Source organism: Daphnia pulicaria, chromosome 1 (genome assembly GCF_021234035.1).
Source record: "Daphnia pulicaria isolate SC F1-1A chromosome 1, SC_F0-13Bv2, whole genome shotgun sequence".
NCBI classification, from domain to species: Eukaryota; Metazoa; Arthropoda; class Branchiopoda; order Diplostraca; family Daphniidae; genus Daphnia; species Daphnia pulicaria.
Window position 1 is genome coordinate 10,208,707 of NC_060913.1, and position 14,516 is coordinate 10,223,222.

Below are 14,516 nucleotides of genomic sequence, written 5' to 3' on the forward strand. Positions count from 1 at the left end.
TTGCTTTTCTTTTTTTTTTTGTTTGTTTTACGTCTACCAATTAGCGCCGCCATCCGGCAGAATTCTAAGAATTTCAACAGCAGCTTTCTTATTTTACCGCTAGGTGGGGAACCGGAATATTTGGCAATAATAAAAAGAAAAAAAAGTGACAGATCACTTACCAAGAGTTGCATCTGAGAAATAGTCGTTTATTTACATTACTACTACATTTTTACATCATGGATATGCTCAACAAATTAAAATCGACCGTGAGCACGACTGTCTCTCAGCTCTCTGGTGTTTTGCCCGGCAATCCCGTGACAAGGGAATACGAAGTAGGCAAACTGATTGGATCTGCTGGTCCAGATCTTTTGTGGAAAATATTTAGCGGACACAAAAAATCGACCAAGCAAGAAGCATCCATTTTTGTATTGGAAAAGAAATTATTGGAAAAATATTCCAAAAAGGACAAGGATCAATTAGTCGAAGTGCTTCGCAGGGGTGTAGCACAGCTGACCCGCCTTAGACATCCCCAGATTCTCACAGTGCAGCATCCAGTGGAAGAGAGCAGAGAAAGCTTGGCGTTTGCCACAGAGCCGGTCTTTGCTTCCCTGGCCAATGTTCTTGGATGTCATGAAAATGTCAGCCCATTGCCTCAGCAGTTGAGAGATTACAAGCTTTTTGAAGTGGAAATCAAATACGGTCTCCAGCAACTTATTGAGGGGCTTATATTTCTCCACAATGATGTCAAACTCTTGCACTGTAACATATGTCCTGAATCCATCGTTATTAACCAACAAGGTGATATCACTATTTTTCTTAAAAAAGATTCAAATGACTAGACAAAAATATCCCCTTATTTTTCGATTTCAGGAGCCTTCAAAATTTTTGGTTTTGACTTTTGCACATCGAGTCAAGATACAACCAGCAAACTGTGGCCAGTAAGGGAGCCGGACCCTGAACTATCTCCGGTATCGCAGTCGAATCTGGATTATTTGGCCCCCGAACTGGGTCGTAATCATCGAAGGCACGGCAATGGAGCCAATACGATCGGTTGCGGAGCATCTGTCGACATGTATTCGCTCGGTTGCCTCATTGTCAGCATCTACCAGAACGGCAAAAGTCCGTGGCAGATGGACGGTGACGTGGAGAGCTTTTACCGACATGCCGCTTCACACACGCAGACATTGCAAAGAATGGAGGGCGTACCGCCAGAATTGGTGGATCACGTTCGCTCTCTCCTGCATCCCACGCCGGAACAAAGGCTGGACGCCCACCAGTTGGTCAAAATCAGCTGGTTTGATGACGTTGGAGTGAAAACACTCAACTATCTCGATTCACTCTTCCAATGGGATAATCTCCAGAAATCCCAAGTACAATTACAATTCAAAATGTTACTGCCTTAACCGACACCCATTAATTTCTTGTTCAGTTTTTCAAAGGCTTGCCGCAGATTCTGCCACGACTTCCGGAGCGTGTGTGCCTGCACCGTGTGATGCCCTGTCTGGCCAAAGAGTTTGTGAACCCGTCGATGGTGCCCTTCATTTTGCCGTGTGCACTTCACATCGCACAAGAGGCCAGCAAGGAGAACTACGTGGCTCACATCTTGCCGCACCTGAGACCCGTCATGAAGATTCAGGAGCCTGTCCAGATCTTGCTGATCTTCATGCAGCGAATGGAGTTGCTTCTGCAGAAAACGCCAGCAGACGATGTCAAATCCGACGTGCTGCCCATGATTTACCGGGCCCTGGAGGCCGAGGCGGCTCCACAGATCCAGGAGTTGTGTTTAAGCGTGATCCCCAGTTTCGCCTCACTCATCGACTACCCGGCCATGAAAAACGCGCTGATGCCACGCATCAAGAAACTCTGCCTTCTGCCTTCTGGCCAGCTCTCTGTCCGCGTCAACTGCCTCATTTGTATCGGCAAACTGCTGGACAATGTCGACAAGTGGCTGGTGTTGGACGACATTCTGCCCATGCTGCCCGCCATCCCGTCCAGGGACCCGGCCGTCGTCATGGCCATTCTGGGGGTGTATAAAATCGCCCTGGAACACCCGCGACTGGGAATACCGAAAGAAGTCATTGCCACGCAAATTGTTCCCTTTCTCTTCCCGCTGCTAGTCGAACCGGGACTGTCGCTGACTCAATTCCGGGCACTCGTCGCCATGGTCAAAGAGATGCTGGCCAAAGTGGAAGAGGAGCAGAAGACGAAATTGGAGAGCGTGGCCGCCCTGCAAGACGAACAGCGCTCGGCTCTTGGGAATTTGTCGCTGGGCGATTCGTCATCGAGAAATTCGGCGACGGGCGGCGGAGGAGGCTCAGCCCAACAGAGTTCATCCGGGACCCACAACTCTTCTTCCAGCGTCGTGTCGCAACAAATCGATGCTTTATTCGCCCAGTTATCGACCTCTCAGAGCGAGGTAACAACAACGAGCAAACAAACGACCATGGCGTCGTCTACTCAGACTGCCACTACTCCATCGATGACTAGTAATGTTATTACAAACAGCCGTATCGATTCCGGTCCCGCTACGTCGGCCGCGGCCGCTGCTAAACCGGCGACGTCGAACATGATGTCATTACGACCAGCGCCAAACAACACGCCGCCAACCTGGAATAATAACAACATTAACGGGACGCAACGAGCCAACGCGACAGCAGCAGCAGCAGGCAGAGGAGGAGTCAACAAAGATCCAGTTAGTTCCATGATTCACTCCAATTTGAGTGCCATGGGAGGAATGGGAGCCATCCGACCAGCTAATCAATGGAGTCCTGCTGCTGCTGCTGCTCCGACAAGTCAACCGTTCGCTCCGCCTACGTGGGGCCAGAGTCCGGCAGCTGCTGCTCTGCCCACTGCTGTGCCAATTCAACAGCCTCAAATGAGAATGATGGCCACGCCGCTGATTCCACAAAGCCAACAACAGCAGCAACCGCAGTTTAACCAACAACAACAACAAAACTCGATGATGATGATGATGATGCCGCAATCAACTTTTGTTCAGCCCGGCAACTCGACTGCTCCGGCGGCATTCCGCCCGCTCGCCCGTTCCGATATAGACGATTTATTAAGTTAAAAAGAAAAAAAAAAGAAATGCCAAAATCATCCGAGAGTCAATCAACAAGAAGAAGAAGAAGAAAATCGGAAATCCCATTCCTGACTGTGCGTTATTGTTTGTGTGTGTCTTAAACTAGACCTTAATGTTTGTTGTACGTATACACTAACTACAAAACTACTAAACCGAAAACAACTATAATCGAATGAAATACTGTGCTGTCTATTTGATTCATCAATGTCGTCTTTTTTGTCTCTTTTGACGTCGTCAGTTAGTAAAGACAATGTGGTACACACCGAAGAGAAGAAACAGGAATTTTTGTCCAAAAAGGAAAACACAAAAAGAAAAATGACAGGAAAAAAAAATAGACATTAAAGTCTTTTTTTTTTTTTGGCTCTTTTCTCTTTTTTGGTTATCAGTCAAGTCACTGGTGAGACATCCGAAGAAGAAAAAGAAAAAAATGGGGATGGTAAAAAGAGAGTAAGACGGGACAATTTTCTGATTAAAGGGGGGGGGGGGGGGAAGGTTGTTGTTTTTTTTTTTTTTTTTCTCTTTTACTTTATCTTGTGTTTGTACTGTGCAGAGCAAAATAATAATAATACCATTTCCGGCTACTGACGAGAGGAGGAAACGCGCAACGCGGGGCCATCAGAAGGTGGGAGAATCGTAGCGCAGGAATCTTTGGCTTCAACACTGTACACACGCACACACGTACATACACACACGGAGAGAAAGAAAGAGAGAGAAAAAACAAATAGGCTAGACACAGTACAAACTCGAGAGAGAGACACACGACAAAAACATCAACAACGTTACACAATGAAAATGGCGACACACTAAATGTTTTTTTGTTTTTTTTTCTGGTATTAAAGTAGAGAGAAATGAAAGGCACAGAGCAACGATATGGTGCTGGGGAGAGAAAACAAAAAAAGATGAAAATTCACGAGGAGAGAAAAACAACAAAATTGACTGTGAAAAAACAAAAAAAGAGAATTTATAAAGCCTCGGTCGTTATGTAATCAATTCAAGCGCGGCTAGCGACGACCTCAACTATAGTGTTTCTCTCTCTTTCTAAAGCCCCCAAAAGAAAAAAAAAAAATATTTCATCGTCCTGTACACAGTTCTGTTTGGGTAGTGGAGAAGGGAAAAGAATCAAATAAATCTGAGATTTGTGTGTGTGTGTTTTTTGTCTTCTGTTCAAAAAGACAAAAAGAAGAATGCGGAAAAAAAGAAACGATAACGAGAGGGGAGGAAAGAAAAAAGTCAAGGGAGAGATACAGTTACGTGAGATGTCTTTCAATCATCAAACCCAGACTCCGTGCGGGTTCTTATTGGTAGGGACGGGATTCTCCAGCTGCCGCGGCGATCCCAGCATACGCCGACTGTGGCCCGTCTTGTTGTGGCCTGTAATCAAATTCCCACCCAAAAAAAAAAAAAAAAAAAAAAGAGAAAGAAAGATGAAGACATCATCACAAATAACCGTAATAATCTTGGTAATAAATGGCCACGCGCGCGTGTGTGCAATCAAAAAGAAGAGCTAAAGAAAATGATCAATAATGACAGTGAGAGGATTACCAGCGAGTGGGAACACTACCCAACCAATTACATACAAGTTGAGCGATGTAATCATTCATTTATCTCGATTCTATATCAAACCTTTTAAACGATCGTCAAGTCGGCTTTGCCTCTTATTGCTTTGACTCTTTCAAGTCTTCCTGAGTTATTACGACGTCAAAGGGAACGACGGCGAGGGAGAGAAGGGGCTTAGGTGCGGCGCTGCACTCGGCCCCCATCACTGAATGAAGCTAAGGGACTTTAGACACGCAACTTATTAGCCCCAATAAGAGAAAAGGGGGACAACAGAGCCAACTCTTACAAAGTCTCTCCTCCCCACCCCGCAATATGCTGTATACGCTGTACGACTAACCAAGGACTTTGGCTAACTTTATGATACAGTCAAGTCCATCAAGTTCATTAAGCGGAGCGAATGTGATTGCATTCAATAGTTTAGTTTGAACTGCTGCGCTCCGTTTTGACAAAGAGACAAAAGACAGTTTTTAATACGATCGTCGTGTCATGTTACCTTCCAAGAGGATTTTCAAGTCGTCGGCCGGGGCGATGCTCAGCGACTGGAGATTGGCCTGTTTGATCTCCTGCGTCAGCTGATCCATTTGCGAGCGCAGTGACCGAACGTGAGATTCCGATTGGGCCAGTTCTTCGGCAGTGGTTTGATCCTCTTGGTTCAAATCGTGCTCTTCCTGGCCGGCCGAATCGAGATCGGTTCGGACGCGGGCCAATTCCGACTCGAGTTCCTTCACCAGACTTTCCTCGGCTTCGCTGACGTCCGCCCTCAAAAGTCTGTGCGTGTCACGCACAGAGAAAAAAAAACAGAAAAGAAAAACGCAACGTGAATAAATGTTTGATCGTTATAGCAGGAATCAAGTTTCAACCGGAAAAAAAGTTTTTTTTATTATTATTATTTTATCATGGCATTTCATGCTGATTTCTGCTTTGGTAACTCTATATTCATACCGAAGTGTAGGCTCGCAAGCGTTGACTTGCGAATCCAGCGACGACACGTCAGTCTGCAATCGAGCCAACTCTTCCGTCAGGTCCTGTCCTTCCCGACAAACTTGTTCCCATTCGACTTCAACGTCGTAAAGATCTGATAACTTTGGAGTTTCCAGGAAAGAAACAGAGAACAGAGAAAAAAGGAAAAATTGCAGTCAAGACTTGTTGAATCGATATGAATGATGACATCCATCCCATGCAGCAGTATATACTTGATTTTCTTGCTGACGGCATCGATCCTCGAGTTGAGTCAATTCCCGATTGAGTTGTTGGCGCTCGTCGTCCAGTCGCCGATGCAGCTGCTCCTCCCAGCCGAGCAGCTCCTGCTCCAGTTGGATCAATTTCTCCTGCTGCTCATCCAGCGCACCTCGCTGCCGGTTCACCCGCTGGATGAGCTGCGCTTGCTGCGGATCCGACGGCGGACTAGGCGTTCGCGGCGCGTTCCCACCACTCAAATCCTGTTTTTGTTTGGGTTATATAGTGTCAAATAAATCAAAGCATTCCAAATCGTTATCGCTCCTTCTCTCTCGGATTACAGCTATAATAAAAACTCGATCGAGGCAACAACAAGAAATATGTCCGACTCGTTCAGAACCACCCAAAAAACGAGCGATAAGGAAAGAAACAAGCTGCCAAACTCGTTCCCTTGCTGACAAATGAATCTATCCTCGAGCCATAATTGATTTACTACACCCAAAAAAACGGGCTCGACTCCCAATTTTTCTTCCGCTTAATTTGTTGTTACAAGACAGGATAAAAAAAGAGAAATAAACCACCCCAAAAAGCTGGTCGCTTTATTTACCAGTCTGAGGTTGCGCCTGGACCGTCGTGATGGGTCGTCCCTGCCATCGAATGCTGGGACCGAGTCGTCATTTGGCTGGACATTGGTGTCATAGCGGACGGGCGACGGCCGAGGGGGTGTCGACGTACTGCGACCGGGTGACGGCGTCATGGCGTTGGCTGCCGGTGCTGGACTGGCCCGGTACGGCGACGAACCTCTGCCTCCTCCTCCTCCCAAGGGGGACGGACGTGGCGGTTCCCTATACGGGGGCGGGGGTGGCTGTCTTGAACCTCCTAATCAAAAAAAGAGAAAAGAAAAGAGAAAAAAAGGCAACGTGAAAAAAAATCGGTTCAAGAAATCGTTCAAGATTCGTCCGCTTTTTCTTTTTGGGGCGCAAATTCCGATTCCCATCACGTCGCGACGGGCGGGGAAGGATGCGTCAACGAGTCAGCAGCCGTGGGCCTTCATAAGTGGCTTAAATTATTGATTCCATAGTGGCTTTCGACACACAAGTAACGTCGCCACCGAATTCTCCTCTCGTCGACCGCATCTCGTGAAAAATTCACGAGCCACGACGACGACGACGACGACGCAGATTCGCCTTCACCTCAAAAACCATCCCCCATGAGGCAACTGACGACGACGCCAGTTTTTTCTCAATCAAAACAAACAAGAAATCGTGAAATATTTAACTAGGCCAAACCAGCAGAGTTTTTTCCCTCGTATTGCGCTCACCACCAAAGAATGAGCGCCAGTTTTGGCGTGATTTCTTGTTTTTTGTATCAATAAACAATGCGGAATGTGTTGTGTAAGACAACACTCACCGGCGAAAGGCGGCGGAGGATTCCGGTAAGGCGGCGGGAATCTGACTGAATCGCTCTGCGGCGGAGAATCTTGTTGTTGTTGTTGTTGATAGTGCGAGGAAAGAGGAGGAGGAGGCGGCGGACTTGAATAATGGGCGTCATTGGATGAGCCATTGGATCCGGCCGGAAGCCGAACTCGTCCGTATAGCGGAGGATCATATCTGGGATAGACCAGCTGTGCGCCGTCATTGGATGATGGCGATTGATTCTTCTCCTGGTAATGAGACGAACAAGAGGCTGGAACTAGAGGAACTTGCGGATGCGACGGAGGAGGAGGACTGGCCGTCCGGGAGGCGTAGGCGGATTTATCGGTCCATTCCGAGCGTCCGTTTTGACCAACGATGTGATCGTTCAATTCGCCGTTATTGTCGGGACGTTTGGGCACCCCGCGGACGACGCCGACGTTGAGCGGGAGCCGTGAGCGATCGCCGGCCCCCACCGGCGAGCCGACGCCGCCGCTGAACGTCAGCGATTTCTTCAAATCCTTGGACGGTGACGGCGTCGCCGTAGCAGACGCTCCTGGCTGGGACTGCGGCTGCTGCTGGTGCTGGCCGTGCAAAGGCGGCGAAGTCAGTGGCGGAGTGAACCCGTGGAGCGGATCGACTGACGTCTTGGTCGGCCTTGAGCTCTTGTTATTCGGCTGCATGGCGTTCCTATTGGCCGTCGTGGCGTCGAGGGCCGTCCGCTGGAGTATGAAGTGGACATCCGAAGAATACTCTCCCCATTTCATCAGCACCTGTCAAAAGGGAGGCGACACACAAGAAAATAGAAAAAAAAGTGTCAAATAAATGAAAATCGACAAGAAAAGGAGGGAAAATGATCGATATTGTGTGAGAAGGAGCGAGAGGTCCTCTCAGTTGTCATGGCGACGCGTCAAGAAAAAAAGTAAAAAGTAAAAGAAAAAGAGCGGAAGAAATGTGTTCTTTTTTCATATTTCATCCGGCTGCTATTGCGATCGTAATCGAGAACATGTTTGTTAGTCGCAACAGTAGAGCCCCGGAACATTTTTCTACATAGGGAGACTGGGCGATATGGCCGGGGCGCGATTGGCGGGGCCGAGATTGGGAGGACAAGATCCACTTGGAGTGGTGCAGACAGTTGCGACGCTTCAGCGCATGCAATAAAACCCTTCAACTTGTGCTCCCCATACAAAAGAAAACGGGAAAAAAACAGCTGACGATCCCGCTCCTTTTTCTTTTTCTTTTATGTTTCGCCTCTGCTACTGTAACGCAGCGCGTGTTATATCTATCTCCAAATGTCGGATAGCGTCTGTCTGTCTGTTTGTTCGTGTACTTGAGAATACAACAGTCAGTAGTAGAGTCGCAGCTAAGAGTAGAGAACAAGGGCGGATGGAGTCGGATCCTTGGGCATTCCGGGACCGCTCTCTTCCGTTTGGTTGGATCCGGGGTTTTTTCGGGTGAGAGAGAGAGAGGAAAAGGGAGGAGTGAAGAGGAGTCGAAATTCCGGCCCTCTATGATGGATCGCATTTGATTTTTCGGGTCGACTTTTTTTTTTTCTATTTCCATTTTGGCGAGGAGGGGGGACGTCGTATTCATCACCCCGGCAACTATTCTGATGGGACGGACGCAATAGAATCGCTCGGCTCTCAAATTCCTGACACACACACAACAAAAGGGGCCAACTCAAATGCGGAATGGGACGACAACGACGTGGAGGATGGAGGATCGAGTCCCTGTTGGCTACGAGACAAGAGCTGATGCTCCTTGCTGCTGTCGCTCTATGGAAATTGTGTCCGCTTGCGGCTGCTGCTGTGCTGGTAGGGCCGCCCTGTCATTCATTCGACTGCGACGACCCGGCCACAACCGGATGGGTGTGTGTCTGTTATAAAGAGATTTTCATATAGAGAGTGACAGATGAATCACCTTGAGGGGGTGTTCGTGGGGTGCCAGGAGCCTCTCGTTGCTGCGCCAGCGCTCGATGAGCGTGAAGCGGCCCGTCTTGCCCGTCGCATGTGCCAGCGCATAGACGACATCCTGAAAAGAGCCAAAGTCGACAGAAATTCCAGCGAAAATTAGAACCCTGAACATTTTCAGACACAACAAGGACGAAAAGAATTTCTGTAAAAAGAATCAAAAGAAGAAACGACAAACTTGGCAAGTTGTCCGGTCGCATACGCCACAGACGACCCGCTGGATACCCTCCACCCAAACTTTCAATTCCATGGCGGATGGTGATGGGATGGTGGGCCACTGACGGGACGGGCAACTCTAACCCGGATAGTTGCTGGAAAAGACGAGCTCCTTCATGGTACACGCACGAACGAATCAGCTCACACACACACAAACCCACAAACACACACACACACACAAACGAGGAGGTAGCCGAAGAGGAGAGAAGGTTATTTTAGGTATCCGGACGGATGAACCAACGATCCAGGGATCCCGGCACACCAACTCCCCTTTTTATTTTTTGAAAAAAAGGAAGAAGAAAAAACCAGTCCGTCCGTCCGGTCCCTCCTCCCTCCTTTCAAACACGTTAAGGGGCGTTGGTCGCTATTCTGGGAGATGGCCCCACTGAACCTTTCACTCTCTCACGTCTCCCGACCAGTTGTTGTACTAGTCGTTTGTAAAAGAGAAAAAAAGGACAACAACAGCAACTTTTTGGGGGTTGTTGTTGTTTAATCCGTCCTCTCTTGTTTCTTGTTTTTTCGGGAAAAGTTGTTCGTGTTGTTTAGTTTTTTTTTAAAGCTGGAAACAAGCGATAGATTGAACCATCATCTCTTCACTCGTCACGTGATGTTGTTGTTGTTGTTGTCTGTTTGATCCAGAGTCCCCCTATTTTTATTTGTCTTTCTTCTTTCCTTCTTTCAACGTTTGTTTATGGCTTTTTCACTATCTCTCTCTTCTTTCCTCTTCATATCCGGTTGCGGAGCGACCGGATGGCGGGAAGCGGATGCCAACTCCAAAAGAGAAGAGGAAGTCGACCTGAACAAACCGACGGCCGCGGTCAACCTGTGGACAACCAATCATCAACAAAACAAAAAGTAAAAGTTTAGAATTTTTCTGAAATTATTATTTCGACATTCTTTTCAGGTCAGTGGCCAGATTGTTAAAATCAAATCTAAACACACGCAAAAAGTTGCCTTTTTTTTTGAATTTCAGCTATTCAGGAGGGAAAAGAATAGAAAATAAACCGCCCAGTTTAGCAATTGAGGTCGTCAATGTTTTGGGTCTCCGCCCCTAAACAGATTGCCGCAATGTGGATGCGATGGAAGAGGAGAGAAGAGAGAAGAAAAAAAAAGACTGTCGACAAACTAACGACAGAAATCATAAAAATAGAGGGACCCAAAAGAGCGAGCGATTCGTTCAACCACGTCCCCGTTATGACTCATTAAGGACGTGTTTAAAAACCGTAAGACTCTCTCCTTCTCTGGCGAGCGGCCGTTCAACTGTATCGACTTTTAGTTAAGAGAAACGATACATTATATTGTCTCGTCTCTCTCTCTCTCTTTCTCTCTATTGCCTTGAGTGTTGTATATAAAAAAGAATAATAACTATCCCAACGGTTGCGTCAGATGGACGTGGTGGTGGTAGCTGTGGTGATGGCATTGATTTTTCTTTTTATTTGTTTTCCCTCTTTATTTGCCGCTGGTTCTCCTTTTATGTTTTTTGGGGGGGAAGCTCATTTTCTCACAGTTGCCGATATCTTTCGCTTCCAATTGGATTGGCATTGGATTGTGAGCTGGGCCTTGACAGTCAAGTGAGAGCCCAAGCTGCTGAGACTCGTGGGAGAGACTCCGGGAACAAGTAAACCGAATCAAGGTTGGTTTTTCCTACCGACTGCCACGGTGGAAGAGGAAGACTGACTTTTTCACAGAGACACAGAGAGAGAGAGAGAAAGAGAAAAAGGGGCAGATAAAACCGGTGTAGTGGGGAATAGAGTAACTTGGTAGTAGTCGTAGTATAGTGGAGGGGCTCTATCCGAGTGTGACGGAAGACGAAGGGAGGAAGAAAGAAGGAATCAAGAGAGAAAAAAGGCTGGCTAGAGCAAATTGCGGCTCATTAGTCACGCCCTGGACGAAGAAGGCTGAAATCACGACGAGGCCAATGGTAAACATTTTCCATCCTATTCTTCAAACGGAGATGGAAGAAAAAAGCTCCCCCGAAAAAAAAATTTCTTTTTATTTTCTTCTTCTTCATCCTCCCTTGGTGTGCACAAGGATCCAGTTAAGCCGCCTATAAAGATTCCCTCCTACAGCTCTTTTTTCTTCTTCTTCCTCTTTCGTTTTTCTTGCGAGGCTCTAGCTGCATCCGAAAAAGAAAATCGAATCGCATCCGGCGTAATCTGCACTCTACAAGGATAGCTGTTAAGAGTAAAAAAAAAGGAAAAACATTTTTCCTGGGCTACTGTGAAAATCCAGTTCTGTGACCCTGTAAAATTCTCGTCTCCACCAACAGAAGAAGAAACGACTTGGGCCTACGACCATCATGATGATAATAATAATGATAATACGGTGTAGTAGTACTCTAGCGTCTCGAAAAGTCTATCACGATTCCGGCGCATCCATAATTTGTTTCTCTTCTTTCTTTCTTCTTTGCTCCGTGTTGTTGTTTCTTTTCCCACCAACCCCCAAGACACCGAGAGGTTCCATTATAGCCCAGAGGGCTATAAGACACAATCATCTTTTTGTTTCTTCTCTCAACATTTTGATCTTTGGCTCCTCGTTTAATTCCTTTGAAATGAAATAAAAGATACGAATAGAGAGAGAGGGGGGGGGGGTTGAAAGACTTAAGGGGGTGATAATAATAATAGCAAAAGAGGAGATAGGCACAACCCGAAAAAGGCTGGCGTTCGATAATGCATATCGACTTTTGCGGGCGGGCACACGGCGGCAGTACATACGCACACACACGATATATATGTGTGTGTGCGTTCAAAACACGCCCTCGGGGAGTTTTACCCGAAAGAAAAAAAAAAGACTTGGGAGGGAGAAGAAGAAGAAGAAGAGGCGGCATCAACATTCAACAACGACGTCGGGATCAAGAGGTTGTAGGCGCTTCGGGGTCTTTTCCTCCTCTTCTTCTTCTTCTTCTTCGTCTATTTTTTCGTTATGTACCGTAAGTTCAGTGACAGAACCCCGTGCGTCTATAACGAATGGCTCCATTCCCTTCTGCTGCTGCTGCCTCCCAAAAGTTTCTTTCAGGTCACTCAACTTTACAAACGATCGAGAGAATATACAAAAGACAGACACAAACAACAACAACAACCCCCCCAACAAAAAATGATCGTGTCTCTAACAGCTGATATACGTTCGGGATATCCCAGTTGGCTGTCAAGTGGCTCCCTTTTAGATCGTCTGTTTATTCTATAAACGCTCTTTGTTGGCCCTCTCATTTCCTCTCCAGCCCATAGCCGAGATTATTCCTTTTTTTTTAATGACCAGTTCTTCTGATTTTGGAACCCCCCCGTGGTCCTTTCTCTTTTCCGGTCTTCCACATGTGTGTGTGTGTCTGTAAATGACAGTCCTATTCTCTCTGTTTTTTGTACCCAAAAAAATTTTCAGTTTTAAGGAGACATGGTTAGCTGATCACCGCACGCCCTGGATTTTTTTTCCTATCCTGCCCAACAACAACATCAACAACATTTCCCGACAAGAAAAAAAAAATAGGCACCGCAGAGTTGTTGTTTTTTTTTCTCTCTAGCTGTGTGTAACGTCCAAAAAATCTAGGTGTGTTCAATTTTTTCTCTTCTTTTTTTTTTAAACCAGGAACGCAGACGAACAAACCAGAGCCGCCATTTTCCCCCCTTAAAAATGATTACAGAATTTGCTTTGCTTTAAAAGTATTTCGTTTAAGAGGGGGGCAGTTTTACCGAGTGAAAGAAGAGAATAAGAAAAAAAAAAGAGAATTGAAAGTGGGTTGAAACGAGGCATCGGATAACATTTTGCAGTTGTGTCCGGTCTTTTACTCCCCCCAAAAAGAAGGGGGTTTGCAATCTGAATCCTTTTTTAAAAAGCTTTAAATTACAAACATTTAGAACACAAAAAAAGAAAAGAAAAAGAGAGACGAGAAAAGGAAATATCTGTGTAACAATCGGTTCGTATCGATGCCATTGAGTTTGGAAATGGATGGAACCGTTGGAATTGCTCCCACACGGGGAACTGAAATCTCATTTTCCTATTAAATGGGATGTTATTCGATTTACGTAACACTTGGAATCGGGGGAAAAAAGGAAAGGGGCTTCTTCTTCTTCCCACCTGGAACACGACACACCTGGCCTCTTTGGTAGAGGAAAAAACCCCAGAGAGGAAACGATCGAGAGGGGGGGGAGAGCAACTAAATGCAACAGCGGTCGAAAATGTTGGATACTCGTTGTGTTGGCCCTTCGTCGAATCTCTTTGTGCAAGAGACCGGAACAACAAGGCAAAGCCTAGACAACAGCAGCAGAAGCAGCCAGTCAGCCATACACACAAAGAAAATATGCATCCACCAACACAAAAAAGAAAGAAAAGAAGAAACGAATATTCAACGCCACGTGATCGACGCTCTCACCTGTTGAAACGTTGAAGAGTCGCACAAGCACAAAAATATAATCCTGGTGATTTTCAAACGATGATTGTTAGGCAATTCCTTTCTCCAATGAAACTTTTGTCGATCAAAAAAAGTAACTCGAGTTAGGATATGCTGAACACACGACACAGAGAACAAGTCGAAGAATATCAACGAGAAATAGCACCGACAGAAATATCTTTTGATTAGCGTCGAAAATGAAGGAACTTTTCAACCAACAAAGTTTGTGAACGGCCTCAAACTTGTTTCCAGTGTGTGTGTGTGTTGGAAACCATTCGAAATATCTCACACACACTCTGAGACTACACACCAGCACGTATATTATACACACACACACACAGACGTTCAGAGTGTGTGACTCTCAGCTAGCACTAGACACGAACGAACAAAAAAAAACTGATTTCCCGTCGTCGTCGTGTGTGTGTGTGTGTGTGTGACCCAAGTGACTGCACGGTCTAGACTGAACGAGGGAAATGATTCGGACGACGCTAGTTTCAGACGAATACACTGTGTGTGTCTGTGGGGGGCTGGGTCGGCGCCGAAGCGTTGACAGCTGACGGTGGCGCCATCTAGCGATCGCATTTGGCAACAGTGTGTTTATTTATTATTATTTCTTTTTTTACTAAGGGAGAAAAATACCGTTGGCAAAAGAAAAGAAATGAAGAGAAATAATAATACAAAAGAACAACGACGGGGGATTAGTTATTCTTGTGGAGGTCACGATCGATGAGCATTCATCG

The 14,516-nt window shown here is 46.4% G+C and overlaps 2 protein-coding genes and 1 long non-coding RNA gene across 3 annotated transcripts; 2 read left to right on the forward strand and 1 right to left on the reverse strand.

Moving 5' to 3' along the window:
• The first annotated feature begins 104 nt into the window (after nt 1–104).
• Nucleotides 105–3,265, forward strand: LOC124344872 (SCY1-like protein 2). Its single transcript, XM_046798254.1, has 3 exons — nt 105–780; nt 853–1,352; nt 1,412–3,265. Exons 1-3 carry the CDS (start codon nt 219–221, stop codon nt 3,050–3,052), a joined length of 2,703 nt encoding a protein of 900 aa, XP_046654210.1. The 5' UTR covers nt 105–218; the 3' UTR covers nt 3,053–3,265.
• On the reverse strand, nt 3,235–14,261 carry LOC124345906 (ras association domain-containing protein 8-like). Its single transcript, XM_046798338.1, has 9 exons — nt 13,759–14,261; nt 9,358–10,218; nt 9,130–9,240; nt 7,208–7,982; nt 6,405–6,676; nt 5,815–6,060; nt 5,564–5,703; nt 5,115–5,389; nt 3,235–4,435 (listed from the first exon to the last, which is right to left on the reverse strand). The coding sequence occupies exons 2-9, from the start codon at nt 9,427–9,429 to the stop codon at nt 4,335–4,337; spliced, it is 1,992 nt and encodes a 663-aa protein (XP_046654294.1). The 5' UTR covers nt 9,430–10,218; nt 13,759–14,261; the 3' UTR covers nt 3,235–4,334.
• On the forward strand, nt 10,180–11,096 carry LOC124351232. The gene is made up of 2 exons (XR_006921434.1): nt 10,180–10,250; nt 10,369–11,096. It is a non-coding gene; the product is annotated as an uncharacterized LOC124351232 (long non-coding RNA).
• Nucleotides 14,262–14,516: the final 255 nt, after the last annotated feature.

Excerpts from the sequence above, each read along its gene's own strand:
- LOC124345906 (XM_046798338.1), bottom strand. The coding sequence starts at position 9,429 with ATGGAATTGAAAGTTTGGGTGGAGGGTATCCAGCGGGTCGTCTGTGGC. Across the intron at positions 6,677-7,207 it reads TCCTCCGCCGCCTTTCGCCG|GAGGTTCAAGACAGCCACCC; the intron begins GTGAGTGTTGTC and ends TTTTTTGATTAG. Across the intron at positions 4,436-5,114 it reads CTTGAAAATCCTCTTGGAAG|GCCACAACAAGACGGGCCAC; the intron begins GTAACATGACAC and ends ATTTGATTACAG.
- LOC124344872 (XM_046798254.1), top strand. The coding sequence starts at position 219 with ATGGATATGCTCAACAAATTAAAATCGACCGTGAGCACGACTGTCTCT. Across the intron at positions 781-852 it reads CATCGTTATTAACCAACAAG|GAGCCTTCAAAATTTTTGGT; the intron begins GTGATATCACTA and ends TTTCGATTTCAG. Across the intron at positions 1,353-1,411 it reads ATAATCTCCAGAAATCCCAA|TTTTTCAAAGGCTTGCCGCA; the intron begins GTACAATTACAA and ends TTTCTTGTTCAG.